Below are 27,034 nucleotides of genomic sequence, written 5' to 3' on the forward strand. Positions count from 1 at the left end.
TCAGTTTTTCATCTACAGAGTAATTGTAAATGGAGGACACAATGTATTGTAAGCCTATACTACTGTATAACGCACTACTGTATTTTATTAATTGTAGTATTGTGGTTTTTTTTCCAACTTCGCTTTAGTCGTCACATCGGATAACTCGACACATTTCTACTTCCCCTTGGGGTGTTGACTTATGCATAGTCGACTGTAATTAAAATGTTAGAGAGTATCCAAAAAAGCATTAAAAGATTTTAAAATTTCCAAAAGGATGGAGAGAGAAGATAATTTCAGAGTTTTAAATGGAAACATACACTTTTATTTGAAATTCTGAACTTAGAAAGCCGTTTGTCATACTGAAAAACTGAAATGATGTTCTTGACTGTTTTTAAACATCTATAATTAAAATATTAAATAAAATTTATCAGGGAATAAGGCATAACCAATTTTACACTCTTCCTCTATTTGCATATTGAATAGTTATTTTTGTCATATTTTAATATGTTTTACAGTATAACTCATATCTAGATATCCAGTATAACTCCAATTATCCAGATGTTGATTATCTGGATAATCAATTATTCAGATTGCTCTTGAACTTTGTTAAAAATAGATATGGATATATGTTATGCATACATACATATGTACAGTATATACATAAAAAGTAATTTTTTCTAAATGTAGAATAGAAAATAAACTATATTCATTTGTAGGTACATTTCCACATTTAATATTTTATTTACACATAATCATGTACACACATGCAAAATGGGATGTTTGGATAGAAAAAAATGACTATTTTAAGGAAAAATACAGTCATCCAGACATTCTCATATCTGGACAACCTGAGGTCCCAGTTAATTTAGATTATTGAGTTTTACTGAAATACTGATAAAACAGTGTAATACTAATATACAAAATATTTGAATATTTCATATATTTGTATTACATTCTTTTATTTTATATATATTTTACAATAAAATAAAATAAAATAGATTTTTTTTTTCTCACTTTGATAGGTAATAAAAATTAATTATTTACATTATATTACTTAAGCTACTAATAATTTTTTAAACTTATTAATAGAATAAAATAATAATAAAATTTTAATATAAATTTAATTGGAATATATAATTTTTTTTCATTAGTAAATATGGCATTGCTTTGTGGTTTACAATTTGTTGGTAATCTTGTCTGCCAATATAATGAAGCAAAAGTTGCTGTATGGGAAATGTTTTATATTAAATACAAATATTTCAAGTAAGAAGTTTATATTTTATATAAATCATAAATACATTATCTTGTTTAAGTATCATGTATAATGATTCAGAAATAACTAACTATAATCAGGACAATTGTTTCTTTTAAAAAAGAAATTATAATGTAAAGACTTTAAGTTGAGAAATATTGAATAAAATATTAATACAAAAAGTTTTCATGTACATAATAGTTGGTCAGTTAATAGGAAAAAGTAAATTAACAATAATTTTCAATATACTGTACTATCATTTTCTATAAATTGTTTGTACTAAATTCTTCTATCAGCAAACTTTGATCAGGGAAAAAAATTGGATGCATTAGGCAAAGTGTTCTCAATCTGATATACATATATACATATATATATATATATGTTACCAGCCAAACCCGATTTCAGGCCAAACTACTTTGTCCTAGGCTGAACTGATTTATGTACTATAAATAGGTGCCAGTGTAAAAAAAAACAAAATGATTTTGTGTAATTTGAAATGCCACCACAGTACACCCTGTAAAAATAAATAAAAGATAAAATATTTTATATGTTACACTAAGAAGCACAAATAAGTTCATTTTTAATTTTAGTTTGACTTTAAAAGTTATTTTTATTATTTCATTTGAATTTTTGAAAGTTAATTACCTTTAAAAGTGCATGTCTTAATAAAAAAAATACAAATTGATAAGTACTGATTAGCTTATTTTTATTTTATAGTTTCGTACAAGTGTTCTGTCACTTCTAATCAATACCAAAAATGGGGTTAATGTTACCCTAGGTATCGAAGGTGGTGGCTCGTCTCCGATTCCAGCGGTCAGAAGACAGGGAACAGTGGGGACGCACATTTTAACCTAACCTAACCTATTCTAATAATTTGGTTGCTAATAATTATGGTAATTTATTAGAATAGGTTAGGTTAGAATGTGCGTCTCCACTGTTTCCTGTCTTCTGATTGCTGGAATAGGAGACGAGCTGCCACCTTCGATGCCTAGGGTAACATTAACCCCATTTTTTATAATTAAGTAGACTATGTTTGAATAAATATTGTTCATCTAATTGATTGCCTTTTAATTTTATCTTAACCATTAGTATACTTGAATAATAACTCTAAACTAGTTTGGCCTGAAATTGGGTTTGGCTGGTAACATATATACATATATATACCCGTGATCAAAAAGTATCAGGAATGGTTCAATAAAATGCAAAATTTGAAATTAATCATCAAAACTTATTTCATCCAATATATAATTAATATTTTTCTAATGACAAAGCTAAAAATCAACTGTAAAATCATAGCCTTTATTTAAACTCATTTATTTAGGCTGCAAAAATATTAATACAATAAAAAGTAATGTTTTCATTATAAACTGAAACATCCTCAGCTTTAAAAATCCAGCAGTGAGAATATGAAGTTAAACCATGATTTGAAAAGTTAAATCATGATTGAATGTTTTACATAAAATTAAATAACATATCATACATACAAATCCCTGAAGTAGCACTATACTCTCATTGTGCAAGTCTAATATGACGACATCGGCTACACGCGACAGCGTTCCAGAATGCAGTTTTTTTCTAAATCAACGCTCAACTTCGACAGGATATTTAAATTTGTAGAACAGAATTCCATTAAGCCTGAGGAAGAACCCAACGAGGTTTGAAAACATTTGCGATTTACAGAGAGAGAAGAAGCACACCAGTCAAAGGCACTTCAGTTGTTCAATTTAATTTAATATCATACATACATATGTGAAGGTTCGAATATAAGAATAACGAGATTCGATTAAAATTTTATTTTATTTGCCAACCGATTTTCGACAGTTAGGGTTAAATCAAACACAGAAACAAAAAACGGAAAAACACCCGACAAATTTTCTCGTAAAAATTAATCATAAACTATCGTTCCCACGGTAATACTTCCTTGTAGAAGATGAGTTAACTGTTGAAAAATAATTATATCATGTAATTCACCATTGGTCAAAAAGGACTTCCACCCTTGACGTACTTCACAAAATCTCGAACCCAAGATCCCGAAATAAAAGGAAAAACGAACGAAGATGACGAAGAGAGAGAGAGAAAGAGTTTCGACAACTGTCAAGTGTGTGTGTGCCGTGGATTATCATCTCCCGCCGTTGAAGCCGTCCATCCCATCTATCTACAGTCCATTGACTCTTATTTTCAAGCGAACTCTCGTTCCTCGGACTTTGTGCAAATCTCAGGATCACAAATCTCAGGATCACTAAGGTATTTATCCTGCTCGCGATGTTTTGTAAACTCTCTCTCTCCAATCACTCGAGACGCGGTTTAATAATTCGATTCGATGATATAAATACTTCCAAATATGTTAATTGATGTATTCCCTATAATCTCAAAATAAACGGGTATTTTTGTTTAATATTAGAAGAGTGTGCGTTTCTTCCTCCATTACCCTCATCATCGGCATCTTATGCTTCCGAAAAACGCGTATCTATCCGCGAGAAGTTTGATAGATTGGTGTCAGTTCCTGACGTAAACCGGATCTTACGATCCCAAATCCGTAACTAATCATTGACCGCTCGAGCCTTAATCATCCTTTCGACAACCGAGGTCGGACCTCAAGGTCTTGTGCCGTTAAGAGGTAGAGAAGATAGGAATCATCCTCCATCTCCTACCCTCGGTTAACCTCACACTGGTTGGTCAGAAGTGGGATCTGTTTCGATTCGTTCCGACATCTCACCCCCATACATCTTTTCCGGCGATTCTAAGAATCGAGAATGGAGACAACTGGAGACGGTAATCCAGGAGGAAGCGCATTCTCCGGAATGTCGGGAATGATTCCCCTAACTCCCACATTTTCAGGAGACACATCAGGGTTGCGTATAAGGGACTTCTTTGACTCGCTAGATGAAATAGCAAAACTGACAGGATGGACAAAAGCGCAATGTCTCGGAGTTGCGAAGCTAAAACTGACAGGCATAGCAAGAGATTTCGCGTGGAAAGATGAGCGAATGCGAGCGATCGACATGTATGATGAGTTCAAACAGCAGATGACGCGGAGATTTGAAAAGGAGCCATATGCACTTAGACTGCAAAAATTCTATGCATGTATACAAAAACGCGATGAGGATGTACAAACATACGCGGTTCGGCTGCAAGGCCTAGTTTCAGAAACGATACTCGAACAGACAGGGGCCGACGCGCGGGAAACGGAAATAATCAAGCGATGTCAGGCTAAAGAACGAGACGAGAGACTACTCGTCCAATTTGTAAACGGTCTTAATGACAAAATAAAACGTACCGTAATGTCTAAAAATCCTGAAACATTTCAAAATGCAGTCAAAGCGGCCATTTGGGAAGAGACGGTGCTCCAATTAACAGAAACCCCTCGAGGAATAATTAGAACGATTAATAATCCGGAACACACAAATAGCAATCTAACCGCAACGATAGCGCATTTACAAAAACAATTGAATGAACTAAAATACAAGGAGGAAAATCGGCGGCGGAGAGGAATACAATCGGCGAATAGAGGGAGACAACATTACTCATCCCCATCAGAAGGACGCGGTTATGTTCGACCCAATTTTTATGGTGGAGGTACACGAGGCGGAAGGCAACAAACCCGACGGGAAGACCACAATAGCTCAAGCGAACAAACAACCCAATTTCAGTCACGACAGACTCCATCTCAATCTCGACCCCTACCGCAAGGGAGAATTAACAAAATGAGCTGGCGAAGAAATGGCGGAAACTGCAGGAATGTTGGACAAGGTTCCTCATTCTCCTCCCGGACGAATTCACAAACTACAAACAGCAACGGTAGGCACAGAGAATGTAAACCTCGAGTAGGAGTAGGAATAGTGGCCAAAAACTTTGAACCTAGCTTATGTTGTTCTATCAATGACTACCCGGCTCGACTGGCCATAGATACAGGTTCCACGGTAACCCTTTTATCTCGATCCTTCGCTCAACGAGCGACTAAACACAAATTCGAACAGAGGGAAAGAAAGGTATTATTTCAAAGCGTCACAGGACACGGAATCAGAACATATGGAGCCATGGAATTCCGCTTCTTAATAGGACCCTTGCATTTTTCGTACTTATGTTACGTGGTAGAAGATCAAATACCTTATCCGTTCGATGGCCTGTTGGGACGAGACATAATCAAAGCTCAAGGCCTCACTATAGATTTGGCACGGAAAAAACTATTATTTCGAGGAGGAGAGGAAATCGATTTCCGGAAGGCAGGAGTAGAAAGGATAACGCCAAACCGGAAACGCGAAAAACGAAATCGCAGAGGTAAACCAATCCAAGTTGTTTCTACATCACCCACACAAAATGAGAAAACAACACCTCTCGTTTCAACGAACCCCATCAAGGAGGGACTAATCCGACAAGTATTATTATTGACAGATTGTAATATTCCTCCCAGATCAGAGATTTTTGTCACAGCAAGGATCTCCGGAATAAAACGGAAGGGTGAAATAGGAATTATAGAAACAGAAATAAACAATCGAGAAGATGTAGTGGGAGTCGATTCTGTAGTTAAAACGACAAGGGACGGTCAAGTCCCAGTTCGAATAGCGAACTTATCTACTCAACCAAAAAAATTATCAAAAGGGGACTGCATTGGAACTTTCCATGAGGCAGTAGAAGAAACAGAACCTCCGAACATCAACCCAATCACTAACGCCCAACCCTCTACCTCAATTCTAAACAAGCAAGAATTTGGACAGTTATTCGATTGGTCCAACATAGGAAAGGACAAAAAGAAACCTTTATTAGACTTATTATATAAATATAAACATGTATTTGCCGTCAACGACTATGATTTGGGATACTGCCCGATCGTGGAACACGAAATACGCACCGGAGACGCTACACCCATATATCAGCCACCTTATCGAATCCCTTATGCTCAACGGGAACAAATGAATAAAATCATCGACGGACTTTTAGACCAAGGTATCATTGAACATTCGAAATCACCTTGGTCTGCTCCCGCTCTCCTGGTGAAAAAACGTGATCAAACATGGCGTCTCGTTGTAGACTATAGGAAATTAAATAAAATAACAAAGACAGATCCTTATCCCTTACCACTCGTGCAAGAAGCACTTAGCCTAATCGGGCAAGCGAAATACTTTTCTACCATGGATACCCTGTCTGGTTTCTGGCAGTTGGGGTTACGAGACAAGGAAAAATCCGCATTCTCAACACCGGACGGTCATTACCAATGGAATCGTATGGCAATGGGACTTTCCGGAGCCCCCGCGTCTTGGCAACGGGCTGCCGATTTTATACTACACGGTCTGAAAGGAAAAATTTGTCTGGTCTATATGGATGACATACTGACCTTCAGTCCAGACTTCCAAACTCACTTGATTCGTCTAGAACAGATTTTCCAAAGACTCGCAGATGCAGGACTAAAACTAAAACCAAAAAAATGTCACTTCCTTCAGCGACAGATAAAATTCCTCGGACACGACGTCTCGGAGGAAGGGATCAGACCAGATCCAGATAAAATCAAATGCGTTTTACAGTTTCCCCGGCCAACAAATGTACACGACATTAAGTCTTTCCTAGGATTAACGGGATATTATAGACGACATATCGATTCATACGCTAAAATAGCAAAACCACTGACTGATCTACTGAAGAAGGATACCAAGTTTCAATGGGGAGAAGAACAGGAACGTAGTTTCGAAAGGCTAAAGGAAATAGTCACTTCAGCTCCGCTTTTAAAATCTCCTGATTTTGCGACTCCATTTATACTTTCGACAGATGCTTCGAACGAAGCGATAGGAGCAGTTTTATCTCAGGAGGATGAAAATGGAGAAAAACCTATAGCCTATATTAGTAGGATACTTCGAAAACCCGAAAAGAATTACAGCACAACTGAGAAAGAGTGCTTAGCTGTAGTTTGGGCTACAAAATACTTCAAACCATACCTATATGGGAGAAAGTTCACAATAATTACAGATCATCGACCATTGAGATGGTTAATTAGCAACAAGGACTCTTCAACAAACTCGCGAATAGCCCGATGGATCATTTTCTTACAAGAATTTAATTTCGATATTAAACATAAGGCAGGAAGTTGTCATAAAAACGCAGACGCGTTAAGCAGAATCCCTGTCCGACATATTTCTACAGTCAACGATGTTGACCCCATTTATTCAAAATCACAAATCGGGGAATTCCAAAGACGAGAGGAGAAATGGAAACTTATTATTCAACGTCTAGAAGACGGAGATGACGCAAAAGACATACAACGCTATTTCCTCGACGAAGAAGGAGTGTTATATCATGAATTTCCTTCCCCACAAGGAAGATTCGTAAATCAATTAGTCATCCCATCTATACTGATCCCTTACATTCTACGTATCCATCACGATACACCTATAGGAGGTCATTTAGGATCTCAGAAGATGCAACAAAAACTCCAGTCATTGTTTTACTGGCCTACTATGAAACAAGATATCAAAATTTATTGTCAAAGCTGTCAACGTTGCGCTATACAAAAAAGAAAGGACAAGCGACAAGAGGCGGAATTACAATTATTTCCTCCTTTAACACGATTATTTGAACGAACTGCTATGGATATCATAGGTCCTTTACCTATTACTACCAAAGGGAACAAATATATACTCGTCTTTATAGACCATTTCAGCCGTTATGCCGAAGCTATACCTTTAGCAGATACCCGAAGCCAGACTATAGCCAAGGCTTTCGTTACTCATATCGTCTTAAGACACTCAACTCCCGTTCAACTACTTACTGATCGAGCACCTAATTTGATATCTAAAATGTTTAAAGAGGTGTGCGAATTGTTACAAATCAAACGACTTCTCACTACAGCATATCACCCTGCATGCAATGGAGTAGTAGAAAGATTCAATAAAACCTTAATCGACATCCTCGCCCATTACGTCGCTAAGGATCAGCGAAACTGGGATGAATGGATCCCCTATGCCCTTTTTGCCTATAACACAACCATTCATGCATCTACCAACGACAGTCCTTTTTTTTTATTATATGGGAGAGATCCAACCTATCCCTTTGACCTTGTAACCAGCCCCACTCGAACGAAATATGACGTCACCGACAACAACGCATCAGAACTTAGATGCCGAATGGCTGAAGCTCATCAGGTAGCACAGAAACATGCCGAGCAAGCTGCTCAAGAAAGACAAATACACCATCGACAAACTCACAAAATACCCACATATCATGTAGGCGACCGAGTATTTCTCGACGAGGTTACCATACCTATTGGATTAAAACGTAAATTAGCACCTAGGTGGTCAGGACCATTTCGAATTGTAACTGAATTGAGTCCCGTCAATTTTATCATCGAAAATATAGATACAAAGAAACAAATTCAAGTGCACGCCAATCGTCTCAAACATGTTATTGCTCGACAAGAATTCGACCAGAAAGAACTTGTAAACCAACCTTCGACTACCACGACTATCCAACAACCTTCCCTTTCGGAAGAACCCCCTTCCACCATTGATCCATGGGACGAATTTATCTTTGCAGAAATGGCACAATCTCAACTCGAGTCTTCATCTGAATCCGAATCTGAGGAAGAACAAGAAACAGAGATTACACCCTCTATCGAGGAACAACCAACTACATCTTACGCCTTGAGGAGTCGAGGCCCAGTAGAGGATCGACCTTGGGTCCTCCCACTTCCTAAACGAAGTCGAATTCCTAAACGAAAGGCCAGCCCAATTAAGGAAGGAAATAATGGCCAACTTCCCAAAATCACAAAAAGGGGATCCCAAGTAAACGAAGAGGGAACTCAATAAATTTAACTTTACCCAATAACCTTGTTTAATTTTGAAAATTTTGCATAATAATAAACTATATTTTACCGCTTTAAATCGTAATTTCTTACAAACAAATATCACGCTAAGCGCGTCACTAAACATGTCAAAAACGTGTTATTAAAAAAAAAGAGACATTAAATGTGTTAAATTAAATAAAGAAATTAAATAAAGAGTTATTAAATAAAGAGAAAAAGAGAGAGAGAGAGAGAGTAATTAACAACGAATTGTCAACAACGTTATCGCGACGTGTCAATAACTTCCGACACAACGGGAAATAATACTGTAACACGATACAATATATATAAAAAGAGAGAGAGAGAGCCGGAACAACTTCGTTAACTCATCCATTTCATAAAAATCCAGCTTGCTTGTCAGGAGTAAGCTTGATTTTAGAAAGTCCGCGGTGATGTGAAGGTTCGAATATAAGAATAACGAGATTCGATTAAAATTTTATTTTATTTGCCAACCGATTTTCGACAGTTAGGGTTAAATCAAACACAGAAACAAAAAACGGAAAAACACCGACAAATTTTCTCGTAAAAATTAATCATAAACTATCGTTCCCACGGTAATACTTCCTTGTAGAAGATGAGTTAACTGTTGAAAAATAATTATATCATGTAATTCACCATTGGTCAAAAAGGACTTCCACCCTTGACGTACTTTGCAAAATCTCGAACCCAAGATCCCGAAATAAAAGGAAAAACGAACGAAGATGACGAAAGAGAGAGAGAAAGAGTTTCGACAACTGTCAAGTGTGTGTGCTGTGGATTATCATCTCCCGCCGTTGAAGCCGTCCATCCCATCTATCTACAGTCCATTGACTCTTATTTTCAAGCGAACTCTCGTTCCTCGGACTTTGTGCAAATCTCAGGATCACTAAGGTATTTATCCTACTCGCGATGTTTTGTAAACTCTCTCTCTCCAATCACTCGAGACACGGTTTAATAATTCGATTCGATGATATAAATACTTCCAAATATGTTAATTGATGTATTCCCTATCAATCTCAAAATAAACGGGTATTTTTGTTTAATATTAGAAGAGTGTGCGTTTCTTCCTCCATTACCCTCATCATCGGCATCTTATGCTTCCGAAAAACGCGTATCTATCCGCGAGAAGTTTGATAGATTGGTGTCAGTTCCTGACGTAAACGGAATCTTACGACCCCAAATCCGTAACTAATCATTGACCGCTCGAGCCTTAATCATCCTTTCGACAACCGAGGTCGGACCTCAAGGTCTTGTGCCGTTAAGAGGTAGAGAAGATAGGAATCATCCTCCATCTCCTACCCTCGGTTAACCTCACACATACACCTATAAAGAAACAAACAAATGTTAAATGAAAACAAAAACCTTTCATTAATTTTAGCATGAACTTGAACACAAAATCACTATAATTTACTATTACATTAATTTATGAAGTAAATGTTCAATTAGCTTCGACGAATTGCCACCTTTTGCTGATTGGTTTGTGTTTGGGAATAATCGTATTATATACGAATCAATGAAATGCCACATTAATTTGAATTGGCGTAAATTTTGAGTGATTTCAGGCTTCAAGCAGACTGCATTATATTGAATCAGTGTTGATTGAGGCAGTGTTAAGCGGGGTCTTACTGTAATTTCTGATAGAAACCATAAAATAGTTCTTTTTGAATGAATACACTTAAAATAAAAATTCAAATATTTTCAATATTATAGAAATTATCATTAGTAACAAATAAAACATTTCTTTAGAAATGTTTATCATCAAAAGATAACAATAATATTAGACACATGAGGATAAATCTTTATAGATGTATATAATTGTTTACATAATTTTACTGGAGTTCAATCGTACAGGTTGAGTGGTATCTATTGTTTGAGATTTGCAATAGGAACATGCATCCTAATACATACATAAATGGTGATGATAATTTGAAACAATAAATCTTGGATGAAATGAAAATTAAGAATTGAAATAGATATTACAAAAAATATTTTTTTTTTCAGAAGAAAAAATTTGTAAAGAAAGTTTTTAGAAAATTTTCTATCACCTTCTCTGTTATTTTTTTCATTTAAACAATAAATTTTTAATAAAGTATTTTTAAGATCTGTACTTATCTATTTATCTAATTATATACTTTTTTTTATTTTAGCAAATTGCTGTTGATTGAAGATATAAAAATAAAAGAATGTACTGCTATGGTATTTTATAACTGCTTATGTACTGAATATAAGTTGGCAGTTATTAACAATGGTATTGATATATTAATAAATATTGCCCATTTGCTTACAGTCACAGAATGTGAATGGAGGTAATACTTATAATTGTATTAGTGAATTTTTAGTAAATAAAATTATGTAATATCAAATAATACAAATAAATTATATATGTTATACAATATATTCTACATATTGATAATAGTGAATATTATTGTAAAAACATATTTTTTTAATATTTTAAGTTGCCTGATTTAAACTAATCATTATATTTTTCTTCATATCATTTTAATTTAGTATTAAAAAAATCTGTGAAAATATATAGTTTCAATATGAATTAATAATTGAAAGAATATAATTGAAAATTTCAATTTGAATTTAATTTCAATAAATTTACAAAATCAATAGGGTAAAAATATATATAAAAAATAATATATGTTAAAAATATGAATTTTATAAGAAAATTCTATAAAAAATTTAAATTAATTTAAAGTTTTTAAATATATTTTGTTTATACATTCATTAATAAAAAGAACATTAGATTTTTTTCTTTACAATCCTAATTTTTTAATAATTTAATTTCATAGCATAATTAGTTCAAAAAATTTGTTTTGCATATATTAAAATACAAAAACAAATATTAAAATTCAGTATCATCCATTGCATTATATACAGTGGTGCCTCATATAACGTACTTAATCCGTTCCAGGTGCATGTCCGTTAAGTGAAACGTCCGTTATACGAAATGCATTTTCCCATAGAAATACATGTTAAAACATCTAATTCGTTCCGCAGCATAAAATAACCGTACTGTATCATTAAAAAATGAACATGGGGAGCGTTCTTTTATTCCTCCGCGTAACTCTGCGCCAGCGACATCCGTTTAAAAATTCCTGTGGAACGCGTTCCTAAATTCCGGTGGGAGCACGCACCGTCGAATGGCAAAAACGACGTTTGTAGCAGTAGTTTACGGTGGAAAGTAACATGGCATCCTCCATGGCTCAGATAGTTTCATTTTCGGGTCCATTATGTGGTTTTATGAATGAAAATTTAGAAATTGTGAAAGCGCGAGTTAGCGCATGCGGTGATGTAAGTGTCTTTACGAATTTTTTTCGAATGGTAGCCGGCATTCTAATATTTCGTGGCTATTTTGAATGCTCTTTCAACAAATAATCTATTTTATGGTTAAATTTTACAATTGGGATCCTTCTTTTGTCTTTAAAAGCTCATATTTTAGAATTATAGATTCCTCCATCACGATACTATCGATAGTGCGGGCGCTGCCATCTTTCTTTCTTTCTTTCACCGTCATTCCTAAATGCCTACAAACAGCAGTGCACTCCGTAGTAGCGGAGACGCAGAGCGACCGCTATTAAAGAACACACCCATGGAGCAGTCACCAATTATGCCGGAAAGTCCGTTGTTTGCAGCCAGTCCGTTGCTCGAGTCACGTAACGGCCAAACAGAAAGTCCGTTGTTCGCAGCGTCCATTATTCGAGGCGTACGTTATACGAGGCACCACTGTACTTATAAATGAGTGTTCTCCAAAGTTTATTTTTATTTGTAATTGATAGTTATCATATTTTTTATAATAATTGTTAATGTATAATTTAATTTAAATATAATTAAGTTTTCAGAAAATAAAACAAAATCATATTTATTGTATATTGTAGTTTATTTGTTCTGGATTCATTTTTACAAGAACCTGACTTTATGGTAAAATGTTATAATTTGTTGCCAGTTAAAAGCAGGTAAATTAACTTATATTTGTCTTTTTAATTGATTCTCATGATTTTTTCTTATTGTTTTCTAATGTTTGCTAACATTTTATAAAATCTTTAAATACAGGGTTAGTCAAAAGTTAGGAAATACTCAAATATCTTTACATTTAGCTAACATTAAGCATTTTAATCATTATCATTATGTATTACACTAGTGAGTATGCCTATGTTATATGTTGCCTGAACTTGGCAACACTTTGAAAGCTGTGATTTTGAATACAAGCTGAAAATTTCAAATGGAAAAGGGAGTGAGTGATGTTCAAGATACCATCTTTCAAGATATTGCCAAGATCAGGCAACAAATATCTTAGTTATACCCACTGGTCTGATACATCAATATAACAATTGGTCACTATTTCAATGAAAATAAACTATAAATTGTACATATGTGCTTTACAATTTTATAGAATTATAAATTGTTTATGAAAATAGTAATTGTTGTTATAGTAATGACATGGTATTGTACCTCAATTCTTTAATTTTAATGCAAGAGAACTCATGCTATCGTATGAACTTATTTAGCTTGCATGATATCTACAGATAATAATTTTAATACATTTACAAGATTATTTTTTAAATAAATTTCAATAACTGACTTAACAGTTTCCAGCAAACCATTCCTTAATTATAGAATTATAAATTTGTATAAATGATGATGTTTTAAAAATATTTTTATATAATTTTACACAATTTAAAAAAAAAAATATGAATATTCAAATATTAAATGGCATAAATATCTTTGACTAAGGGCCAATTAGCAAAAAGTTTATAATATTTTCATATTCACTTTATTCTGTATAAATCCTATAAACTATTTTATTAAAAATTCAATTATTTATTTTAATTCTTTTACTGATTTAATAGTATAAATATATGAATGAGTGCTAAATTTTGAAAAAATATAAATTTATGTAGTAATTATCAATATGTACACTTTGTTTTTTGTTGAAAGATTTTTTGGCATAAAAAGTGAAAAATTGAAATAATCGTAAGATCAAAACAGAAAGTTTGGTAGATTTCAAAGTCCCATTACTCTGATTAGGTGTGGATAAACTGCATATTATTAATTTGTTTTTTTTTTTTTAAACTTTATATTTGTTTTGAGAGAGAGAATTTTATCATTTCATTTATAAAAATTATAAGCAAAAACAAATATATATTATATAATTTATAAAAATCATTTAAATAGAAATAAAAATGAACGATATGTGAAATTTTAGTGTTATTGGTTTCTGTTTTGATTACTACTGTTATAAAGAAATTAAACTAAATCTTTCTGGATCACCATAATTTGTTTTTTCTCTTTATTCTATTGTTCTTTGTAAATAAATTATTTAATTTGTTACAAAATGACTTTTTCTTCAAATATCAATCTTAATTTTTATTTATTTATTTACTTTTTGAAAAAAAATTTTCAGAAGTTCAAGCTTTTGTTCCTGACTAAAACTTCTTATTAGAAAGTGGAATTCGAAACATAACTTTTTCTACAGAAATTTCTTTTTTTTTTTATGTAGAAAAGTAGCTAGATGAAATCTGGCTAATTTCTATTTAATAAATGATTGAATTTGATACATCATTTAATTGGAAATGAACATTTCACTGTTGCATTAATAACATATGCATTCAATGGAATAATGAAATATTGATAAATTATTTCATCACAATAACAGTAAATAAAATCTTCAGTGTGCATTTTATATTTTTTTCTTGTTTAGGAAATGATTATTTGGAAAATTTTTGTAGTAATAATAACTTTTAGGAATTTTTTTTAATAGAAAATTATTAGGAAAAGTTTTTGCATATATGTATAAATATAAGCAAAAATATATTTACCATTAATCCAGGTTAAAATAAATTAAAGCTTTCTTGATTGAAGTATTTAAATTATTATTAATATAGTATATATTATATACTCTATCTATACTATAGTATATTATTATATTTTTATTTTTTATGCAGACTGTTAGTTTTAGATATTATTGCAGAAAAACTTGACAGGAGTGAAAAGGAAAATGATTTATCAGATCAAATAATATTTTTTATTGGTGACAGTTTTAAATGCAAAGCCATGGATATTGTAAAAATATGTTCATCACTAGATAATGAATTAGTAAGTTATTAAATTTATTAGATTTTTATTTGTTACAAATAAAAAAATTTTATAGTAAAGAAAATTTAAAATGTAATTTTTAATAAATAATAATTATTTATTAACATATGAATAATTTTAAATGATGACTTAATGGTATACTAATGTTTTTTAGTAATTTCAGTATAATTTTATATTTAAAGAATCCTAAATATACCTGGTGATTCAGAAGTCCTTTGACATAGCATGGCTGCTATGTTATGCCACTGTGCTTGTAAATAAATGTGTATTAATAATAAATAGATGGAAACATCAAAAACTCCCATACTAAATTGAAGAGTGAAAAAACCCAGTTTACTATTGCATAAAAAAAAGTAAAGAAAATCTTACATCCTAGGCACTGCAAATGGCTATGGCTATGGCAAAGGACTTCTGATATATATAATTCCTTAATATAACACAAATAAATGCAAAGAAATGTGAAAAGTCAACAAAAATTCATATATTAAAGTTTTAATGGAGTCTTTCATATTTTATAATTTTATTTAAAAATTGATTAAAAGTATTATAAGAATGTATGTAGTAGTGTTATTGAAATGTAAAATTATTATATCATCATCATCATCAATTTTAATGTCATCCTCAGAATTTGATTAAATAGAAATGAACAAATTTTTTCTAATATAAGATATCATATTTTGAAAAATACTCAAGAATGTGATGCCTTGGCATTTGAATTATATGTATTTTTAATTATTGTATTATAGTATTATGCTTTTATTTCTTAATAAATTAAACTTTCAGAATTCCTTAGAAATTGCAAGAATGTTACTGTTGTTATGTAAAGCTACAGCTGTTCCAAAATTTGACAAAATAAAAGCTGATAGAATTTTATTGGAAACAGCAATAGGTAAGTAAACATTAATGATTTATTTAATATTTTGAATTTTGGATTAGAATAATTAATAACAGCAGCTGGATTCAATTTTTAAATCATTGTAAAGTAATTAAACATTTCTGAATAGTTTTTAATTATGTAAAACATTACAACTGAATCCACATATATTAAAGTTTAAACAAAAAGCTTTATATCAGTGATTCCCAAACTTTTTTGAGCCATTGCCCCTTTGGTTTCATAAAGTTATATCTAACTGTACCCCTATGCCCCCTAACCCACTTTTCCTTCTGTGAGAAATACTTGGAAATATTCGGAGAAAAACTTTTCTATGAAACTCACATTTTGTGTCCTTACTGTACATTGTTCTCCATATCTGGAGACCATTAAATGCAATGTTTCTTCTTACCCGTTTTAAAAGAGGAAAGGCAAGGTCATCAGTGACTCAACTTTTACCTATGGTTGCCATTCAGTACCTTGTCTACAGCACCCCCTGCCGCCCATTTGCTTCTTTTCATCCCTCTAGATTTACTCACTGCCCACAGGAGAGACAGTAGCACTTATTTTGGAAATCACTGCTTTATATTATTTACTTTAATTTAAATACATTTAATGATGATAATGATAAGAGTCACTATATACAAATTGTTGTTATAGTTAAAAAAAATATATTCAGCTCTCTAGTTCATTTTTGTTTGCAATACAAAAACAGCAAACATGAACACTTGTTTTTATTTTGTTTGATTGTTAATTGATTAAAGAAATTTAGAGTATAATATGTAATGGTTACATTATGATTTCATCTTGTTTTTAGTCATCATATTGTAAATCTACAAAATTTTTCAAGACAATATTTAACTGATCACTTAAGATATATACAGGGTGGTCATAAAGTAATTTGACCAACTAGCAATGATCTCAGAACTGTGGAAAGTGAGGGATCAGTTTAAACTTTTGTAGAATAAGTACAGGGTAACATGTGCTTGTTATATACAAAAACTGGGATAGAACACATATTACAGTTACAGTTAACATAATCATATATTGAAAATTTCCAATACAAACACTGGAATTTGTAATGTCACAAAATTTTGCATGACAGAAAACAACAAAAGGCTTTGGAATGTGTGTAGAACAAAAAAACAACAGAGATATCAGTATTTGAACAATGGAAATCAAGTATAACCAAAGCAGAAAATGGGAAAATGCATGCTTTGTCTGAATTCCACTCAACAGGTGCTTTTATATCCGTGCTTCAGCTAGTGCTGCTACCTCATCTGCAAATCTGTACAGGTCTTCTGTCACAGGTGTTGGCTCACTTGCTTCCCATTGTTCAAATACTGATATCTCTGTTGTTTTTTGTTCTACACACACCGTTCTAATGCCTTATGCTGTTTTCTGTCATGCAGAATCTTGTGATATCATGAATTCCCAGTTACTTTATGATACCATGTGTATGTAAATACACATAAATACAAAATGTTCATTTCGTAAAATGTTTAATCAGAAATTTTATTTTCCACAGATATTTTGAAAATAGTTCATCTTTTAGGAAAATCAGAAAATAATGTATTTTCGCCAGTTTCAAGTTTAAGAGTTGAAACATTAACTGAGGATTCTGAATCACATTCTACTTGTGGATTTAAAAGGAATTTAATACGACTTATTGCCAATATGTGTTCAGAAAATCAAATAAATCAAAATGTAGTAAGTATTTTATAAACAGCATTTGCTATTATTACTAACATCTTAATTGCTTTTATTGATGTAATATGTTTGTTTGACAGACCTCTTGTTTAAAACATTTTAATTTTAATAAGAGCATTGGGCATTGATTCTTTCAGAAATGCATACAAATAAATTTACTAATTTTGTCCTGTTTATAAATTTTTAAAAAATTCTATTTTTATAAAAACAATTATTTAAAAATCATTAAAGGTTACAGTGGAACCCCGGTTAACGAACGCCCTGGTTAACGACCAAATTGGTTAACAAGCTTTTATTTTGCAAAAATTTTGTCTCGGATAACAAACGTAATGACTTTTTGTGTGAAATTTTAGCTGCTGTTAGGCATGTGTGAGTTAAGCATTGCCTTTCCAAGTGTTTGTGCTAAACTTGTTTGTTTTTGGTTTCGTGATTTATATATTTAATCATGTGAGGTCGCTGAATTCGTGATATCCAAATGTCAGGACTTATCATATTTGGGGTGTAAGAAAGTGAGGCAAATAGCTGAAGTGACAAATTCATTTATTTACACTATATCTTACATTCTAGAGTGTCTTTTTCTGATGGTGCTGGACTGTGAGTCGTTGGCCCCGGGGCAATCGGTTGATGTTTCTAGGGTGTCCAGAAGTCCGTGGATGAAACGAAGGAAGCCCGATGTCCAAAACAGGTTTATGACAGCAAGGAAAAGTCCAGATATTTAATTTTAGTTCGAAGCTGGAAGAAATTAGGAATAATTCTTGTGAAGACTTATTGGAGAAGTCTTCACAAGGGGAGGCAGAAAAAAGTCTCCTTTGCCCTTGAGATTCAGGTTTTTATAAGATTTCTCTTCCCCAAATTTCCAGCTTTTGATTGGTTGGTTTCTTGTATCTAGGCAGATGACAAACCATTTTGGGCTACCAAAGGTTTAATTCGACACTGTGTTTTAATCTGATCAAGGGAAATTAATCACACCTTGAAACTCTTGCTCGTATTTAATTGTTTCAAATTCTTATAAGTCTGATACATAATATCAGTGCTGCATCTCCTTTTAAGGTTATTTAAAAACATTTTTTTCTCTCCCGATTTTATTTAAGTTGTTCCAATTTTCACGAACGTTAGAATCAAAGCTTGATCCCTTGATTTGACATTTTTATGATATTTTTAACATGTGAGTTTGAGTATCGCTCAGGCTTCACAATCAATATGGAATCCAAGAAAGAAATAAGTGATAGTTGCAATAGAAAATAACAATGCCCTATTGCATTTGAGAAAAATTTTGATTAAAAGAGTAAGACAATCAACTTTAGACCACTTTCTTGTTCCTTATCTAAAGAGACCTTGACTCAAAGAATCTCCCAACAAAGTGTTACCCATTATTTTTTTGGATGGGGATTTTAAGCATTAAGCTCCATATATCTCCACTCCTCTGCCACCAACTACAACAAACGAAGGTATGTACTGTACAGTGCTATTTTATTAAATAAGTTTACATGTTTGTTGCTGTAATGATAGATACTATGTTTTCTTACATTTTCATCAAAGAAAACCTCCTGTATTTTACAAATAAAGTCACAAAAATTTCGGAGGCTAGAACAGATAAATTGTATTTGCATTAATTTCTATGGGAAAAATTGCTTCAGTTAACGAACAATTCAGTTAATGAATGGAGTCGTAGAATGGATTAAGTTCGTTAACAGGGATTCCACTGTATTTGTATGTAAAAGAATCATGTGATAACATATGTTTATCTGAACATTTGATACTGTTATAAATCTACATAATCATAGATATAAGAGCATTTTTGATACTGATGCTAATATATTTACAAATTTTATCAATTTAACATACATAAAAATAAACACACGACTTAATACATGTGTGTTAATTCTTAGAAATTTTTTTTATTAAGATGAAGTTAGAGACAGTTTTAAGAAATCAAAGTACTATTCAATAAGAATAAATGTGAATTCTTTGATGAAAGCTTTCATTAATAATTTGGAATAAGAGTCAAATAATGAGTTTCACAATTGTTTTATCATAAAATACTAATTTCATTATCTTATTTTATTAAATAATCTTATGAACTTTGTTTATTTTAAATCTACAGATTGTTTAAATGATTAAGAAACATTTGAAAAATCATGAACATTTGATTTCTAAACAATGTCAAATTATCTTGTATATTTATAACTAAGATTAAACAGAATGGAAAAGAACAATATTTTTTTCACACTAAATGAAATTAATACAGGCATTCTCTGAAGAATGTCTCTCTATTTGTTTTTCTGGTGAGAGTATGACACAATGTTTTTCAGCTGATGATGTAAATAAAAATTTCTCTTATATAAACATATTTTTAACAAAATGATGAACAGAGAAAGTCTTAAGTTATGATTCCAATACAATTGGCAGATCTTCAGAATCACACACAGATGTTTACAAAATATACATCATTTTTTATTGATACACAGCATATTTTGAATGTTTCTGATGCTGGGAGAATAAGAATCCCACCAATAGCATAGCAGTTGTATAACAGAAAAACTTAACATACTTTCTTGGCATATCTACCAAGGCAATCAAGAGTAGGCAATCAATTCAATGGTTTACAGAAGTGTTGGAGACATCAAGGAATAAATTGAACACATTTTTGAAATTCTGATATTGTTTGAAACCAGAGGACAAAGTAAATTTGTATACAGATTATTTTAGCAAGTTATGTGTAGTTATCACAAATCCACAAAATTGTTGTTTCACACAGAATATAATGAACAAAAAAGAACTTAGAAGGGAATCTCCACACTTGTTCTCCAATGTCCAATTCTCTTGAACTCCTTGATTCAAATCCTATTGCAAGACTATGTGATCTCAATCAAATCTTGCCTTTCTTTAGCACATCATGAAAAAAATGATTTTGAATTTAAAAAATATTTTAAAATAATTTTTGTATGCATTTTTAAAAATTTTCATTGTAAATTTTTTATACATTTACTAGAAAAAATCGGTTTACTGCACAGTGTTATTTGCTCTGCCGTATCATAAATGTGTGCCAATGTTATTGTATATAAAGTAACTGCTTGTTAACATGATATTGTTTTGTTTACTGATCAGAAAGCAATGTTCAAATCATCATGATAATTTATTAATTATGAGTTGTTTTATTGTATTTTAGTTACATTCTAAAATTGATTGGGCTTTTGGATTGACACCATAACTCAGTGTAGTGTTTTCTTTTAAAATAATGGACTCCAGTGGCGTGCCATGACATTTGATGATGTTTTCTGTGTTTCTGTAAGAAGCCGACTTCCAGGGGCAATCAGTTAATTGTGCATCAGTGATGGTCTAGGATTCATTCGTATTCGTTTGTTCGATAAACCAGTAAAAACCATAGACTTCTCTAGATGTATTTTTAATAGATTATCTGACATACTTAATAAATAAACAAGTTCAATATAATTACCTCAATTTTACCTTCAATATAATTTATTTCTTTCTACATTAAATCTTTAAATTATAAATAAACATAATATTAAAACAAAGATTATTCTTAGTTCTAAAACAAGTAAAAACTACTTTGACTTAATCCGACTTCGAGGAACAAATACAAGTTAAATAGACAAACTAATAATGAAACAAATCTCTTAAACTTTCATTATTACTTGCTTTTTTATTCCGTTTTTTCTTTACAATTGCTATATTCCAAATGCTTTTCGTTTAACTCGTAAACCTCATCAGTGGATCCACTGACAAGGTTTACGAAGTCGGATTAAGTTACCAATCCCAATGGATTGGTAACTTAATCTGGATTAATACCAATCCCATTGTTTTTAATTATTAAATTTATATTTCAAAACAATAGTTTAATTTTTTAAATTTACTGGTTTTTAGGATGTAAGTGTGCTTTTTTTGTGGAAATTTCATATTTCTAATTTCTTAAAACTCATAAATATAGAAGACTGAGTATAATTTACTGATTACAATTATTAAAATTATCTGAAATTTAAACACTCAAATAAAATAGAATGAACTAAAGACTTTTTAATTAGAAATAAAACATTGAAAATATGAAAACAATAATTGTAATAATATAAAATTTTTTCTTAATTGAATTTTATACCAGTAAGATTAGTTCTGCTATTTTATGTTAAATTAATAAGAGATTATTAAATATGTAACTAATTGTGAATAATTGAAAATACAGTACAGTGGAACCTCGCATAACGAGTGTTTTGCTTAATGAGCAAATCAAATTTTTAAAAAATGACTCACTTAACAAGCAAACTTTCACATAACGAGTGACAAGGAGAGAGGAAGTCCTGGATTGTGTGCATGCCCCATTGTGCTATTATCTGTGATTTTTTTTTTTGTTTTGTTTTCTGCAAATTGAATTTACATTCCAGGTTGGTTCTTTGTGTGCTAGAAGAAAAGATGATGATGATTCATGCTCCTTAACAATGTATATTGTATAATTTTCTTTGAATAAACGTTATATGTAAAATACGATCTCGCATATAGGACGAGGTGTGACTTAAAGATCAAAATAAAGAAAATTAGATTTATTAATACAATTCTAATTTTATTTTGTTTAATCACAAATAAATTGTCATCAAATGCATGTATTAAGGCAAATAACCATGTTTTCTTGACACTATCACCTTTTGTCTACTTGGACTCACCCTCTGAAGCTTCGTTACAATTCTCCTCTTTTTCACTCTTATTCCACAATGCATCGTCCTTTGATCCATCAAGTGAATTTAAAATGCAGTACTTCCTGAATGACTGCTATCAGCTTTTGAAGATTGCTTTTCCACACACCTGATACCCAAGTAGCAAAACCAAAAGATTATAATGCACGTGACAAGAAAAAGTTTATTTTTAATGATTCAAGATGTACAAATATTCATTAAAAATACCAATTTAACAAATAGCAATGATTATAAATGTAGTTATTTCATAAGTGATCAGCTCTTTTTGGATCCTCTCTTTAACAGCAACATTCACCTAAACCTCAATAGCAATCTGCTATAATGGCAGCATGAACTATACATGGTTCACAAAAATTATTGCAAAAATGCAAAGGATCCTTTGCTCATGCATATAGGACGACCTAGGTTTTTGAAGCAGTGAAAAATGAATAAAAACCTTGTCTTATACACAAGTAAATACGGTATTTGAGTATTTTTTTCGGCATGGAACGCATTATCATATTTTACATTAATTTCTATGGAAAAAATTGTTTCACTTAATGAGTAAGGTTCTGGAACGAATTATGCTTGTTGAGCGAGGTTCCACTGTACTTAAAATGAAGTTTTAAGAAATTGACCATAATATAAAATATTTCTTCTATTAACATTTTTGTAGGCTCGAGAATTAGATGCCATTCCATTGATTTTGGATTGCTGTAATATTGACAGTAGAAATCCTTGTATCCTTTCTTAATTTTTATTTATTTGTACATTTTTCCAATTTTAAAGTAATTTATATAATTAGAAATGTTAAAATTATTTGTGAATTAAAAAATAATAATAGTTTGATTAAAAATTCTGAGAATGATATGACATTTAGTATTCTTAAAGTAAATAATGTGATGTGTAAATAATAAAATCTGATAATTATTAGGGAAGAGTCATGCAGTACCAATCACCTTAATATTTTTGGCTGTAAACTAATGTTCTGTTAACAGCATATCAAATGTGTACGTTTATTTCAGCACAGGGCATAGTTGGTATGTTGTGCAAGTTTTTGTTCTCCTCCTCAATCCAGCCTGCATCTGTATTGTGTGTGACAGCACTGGATCAAAAAGAAGACCAATAAGTTGTGAGTTCTTCTGTTTGTGGTCCACTGTGCTGTGTATCAGTGTTTGTTTTGGTACTAATTTGTCTATAAAAGAGTTTTTTGTTGTTTGTAAATAACTTATTTTTTTTGTTTTCATAACGAATACGTTTCATATCATTTGAGTCTGATACACTAAAACAAAAACTCGCAGCCAAAGCACATTGTATTCTGTAATGTGTGTACTGTGATAATCATGTTTTGTGTGTGTTTTGATTTTCTTGAATGTTTTTGAGTTGTTTCTTTAACACCAAATTAATGTATTTTGTCAGCTTGCCTAATTGCTGTCTAATATCATTTATTTGTGTTTCTATTCTTCACATCTGTTGAGGGCATTGCAGTAGCCATGCTTGGGCCAGTGCTGCTTTTGCCACCAGTAGCTAAGGGAGCGTCTGCCTAACCCACAAATGCTGACCTCGTTAACCCAGGCAACATCTGAGTCAGTATCACACTTAGACCTGGTTACTACCATGGTAAATATCTCCACATAATGTGGGTGTGGGTCTTAGCTTCATTTCTCCCCATAGACCTTACTGGCATGGGTGTCCCTACCAGGAGCTGGTGCTCCAGTCTGCATTGCTCTATGCATAAGTAAAATTACTGGGCTCTCCCACCATGATCAGGTGGTGACCACGAGAGAGTTATTATTATTATTATTAATATTATTGCTATTATCTATATTATACTTTTTCCAAAAGTTTGATTAGGGTTTTGAGACATATTTAAAGAATGAAATATATGATGTAATTATGAATATATTTAAATTTGTTGTGTTTGCTCAAATGCTGCAATTCAAATGATAAACATTCTGGAAATGTTATAATTTTTTATAAAATATAAGATTATTTTCTGGCTTCTTGAGAACTTCAGTCGATATATCTAGCTTATATTATGAGATAAGAATCCTCTGGTTCTTACCTCACAATATTTGCTGGATATGTGAAAAGATTTCTCAGTACATAACTGACTTTTAAATCACTTGTATTTTAACAATTGAAAAATGAAATTTTAGTGACTTTTTGATATGTGGTAATGTAATTAGCATGGAAATGCATAGAATCAAATGGGGTTTTTTCCAGAAAAGTGTCAATATTAGTTCCAATTATGTCTAACAGGTGGTATTTTGATCCATAACACCGTAAAGAACAGCATCATAGCAAATGTCGGTGTAGTGGACTTTGTTGTCAAACATTGCCCGAAGAAGAGTTCGAGTTCAATGTTATGGGCAGTACAAAATGGCTATTTTTGCCTCCCATCACATAGTGTCCTTTAGCATTACAGATTCTCCAACATCATTGGCAAACCTGTAACTTCAGGTAGCCCCATAACCAAAAATCTTAGGGCATCAAGTCTGGAAACCTAGGTGGCCATTCAGTCTGAAAGTGACAAAGTTTACAATCATTGTTTGGAGAGAATCAGTGATAAGCAGTTTCACAGGAAAAGCAACATAGAATGGTGTTCCATCCTGTATTAATGTCACAACATTCAATTCTTGCCTTTCCTCCAGGTTAGCATAACACTGACCTGTGATGATGACAGTTTCAAAAGCAGACACCTGCATGATGTCATTCGTGATAAAGTGCCACCCGATGAAAGTAATTGAAACTAATTGTGACACTTTTCTGGAAAAACCCTGTGTGATTCTGTGCATTTCCATGTGCCAAAAATTCACTGAAATATCAATTTTTTTAAATGTTTACTGACTTTTGAATCACCTTGTATAATGATATGTACTGATATTTGTATTGGCTCATTAATCATTAATCAACAGTCATTTATATTCTAATTAATTATTTTTATTATTATATTATTTCACATATTATTTTTATTATTACAATTGCAATTTAAACTGTCTCTGATGAAAATATTCTGTATAATGAATTATAAATTTTGTTCTATTAAGAAGTTTGATTAAAACTAAAAATTAATGTGAAATTCTGTCAGTCAAAACTAACAATAATTTAATTTGTTTTATTAATTTGTAAATTTTTAAATTTATTCATTCAAAATATTTTTAACAGCAGAAAGCAACATATTAGAAATTGAAACAATTTATTGCAGTATAACAAAATTTATCCTGCAAAGTTTAAATAAATATATAGCAGATTCTTAATTGAAAAACAGTTTCCTTTTAAGTTTGTTAGTGCAGTAATATATTCTTGTTATAATAATTTGGATTTTTGTTTATAAAAAGTTTTCTTTAATGTTTATCCAGTTATTTTGCAGTGGTGCATTTTTTGTTTAAGAAACTTACTTCATAGAAATTCAGAAAATCAGTGTTTATTGGCACAAATGACTGCTACTGGACAGTTTGAAGATTCTACATTATTAAAAGAATTGGAACTTAAAATTGAATATCAAAATGGAAAACCTTTTCTAATACCTCTAGATCAACATAATAATTTGGGACTGTAAAGTATTACTATATAATAATCTTTAAATTTACAGTACAAAAAGTATTTTGAATAAAATTTGTTAATAAAAATTTGATATTGACTATATTTTAATCCACTTATAATAGGTGAATAGTATAAATTTTTTTAGAGCTAGTAAATAAAAATAAACAGAACAGAATGAAGATTCCTGTATTAAAAAAAAAACAATAATTTAATTTAATACTAAATATTTTTGGAAATTGTTTAGAACCTACAGGATCTAAATTTTTCCAGGAACTGACTACAGTTTTGTGAAAGAAAAAAACAAAGTATTAAAAAGAAATTTTTCAAGAATAAATGGCAGTAATATAAAAATCAAGAGATACTTATAATGCCTTAAGTGCCATGTGTTCCAACTATGCAAAACACCCAGGAATTCACCCAGGCCATGTGTTGCAGAAATGCAACACTCGCTATACATTGAAATCTGTGCTGTGTTACTTTGGAGCAACATGCTAGTCATACAAACTTAATGGAAATAGTGAGAGCATGGCCTGTGGGATTGGAAATTTCACTTGGCCCAGTAAATTTTTTTTTTTTATAAAATTAAATTTCTGTTAGTATTCTATTCCCCTATAAAATATAAGCGAAATTTGTCTTTTCTAATATTTTTCTTGCACAGTAAACATGAATAAGTACAATATCATGAAAATACATAACACAAAAACAAATATTCAAGAAGCAATTTTTTTTCAGTAAACATAAAAAGAAAATTATATAACTATTTCTCTTTGATATATGTCAGTCCATTTATGCAACCTTAAATACAGTAGAAGTTTTGTTGAATTCAAAACCTGATTAGTGTAAAAGATGTTATAAGATGAAAAAAAATCATTTGGCCACATGTTACAATTCCACAACACATCTAAAACTGTACAAAAATTTACTACTATTATATTCACTCATTTTTCCAAAAAATGAATGTTTTTCAGTCTACTTCTAAAACCTGCTTCAGGTGAAAAAATTTTTAAACAGATGGAATTTCTAACGTGTTGATGTTCTAATATGTTGAACACAGGAGAGCTGACAGGTAAATTCAAATTTAA

At 31.5% G+C, this 27,034-nt stretch overlaps 1 protein-coding gene across 2 annotated transcripts in view; it reads left to right on the top strand.

Moving 5' to 3' along the window:
• LOC136979086 (ataxin-10) overlaps nucleotides 1–26,043 on the top strand; it is a 38,823-nt gene extending 12,780 nt beyond the window's left edge. Inside the window, exons 5-12 of one of the 2 annotated variants that reach the window (XM_067274997.1) lie at nucleotides 1,134–1,245; nucleotides 11,189–11,347; nucleotides 12,926–13,003; nucleotides 14,993–15,143; nucleotides 15,927–16,032; nucleotides 17,543–17,724; nucleotides 23,083–23,146; nucleotides 25,769–26,043. In XM_067274997.1, the coding sequence (XP_067131098.1) occupies nucleotides 1,134–1,245; nucleotides 11,189–11,347; nucleotides 12,926–13,003; nucleotides 14,993–15,143; nucleotides 15,927–16,032; nucleotides 17,543–17,724; nucleotides 23,083–23,146; nucleotides 25,769–25,968 (1,052 nt within the window). In that variant the 3' untranslated portion in view covers nucleotides 25,969–26,043. The remainder of the gene's footprint in view (nucleotides 1–1,133; nucleotides 1,246–11,188; nucleotides 11,348–12,925; nucleotides 13,004–14,992; nucleotides 15,144–15,926; nucleotides 16,033–17,542; nucleotides 17,725–23,082; nucleotides 23,147–25,768) is intronic. The other variant, XM_067274998.1, reaches the window with a different exon arrangement.
• The last annotated feature ends 991 nt before the right edge of the window (nucleotides 26,044–27,034 follow it).

This window comes from Centruroides vittatus, unplaced genomic scaffold (genome assembly GCF_030686945.1).
Source record: "Centruroides vittatus isolate TY-2023 unplaced genomic scaffold, ASM3068694v2 contig_577, whole genome shotgun sequence".
NCBI classification, from domain to species: Eukaryota; Metazoa; Arthropoda; class Arachnida; order Scorpiones; family Buthidae; genus Centruroides; species Centruroides vittatus.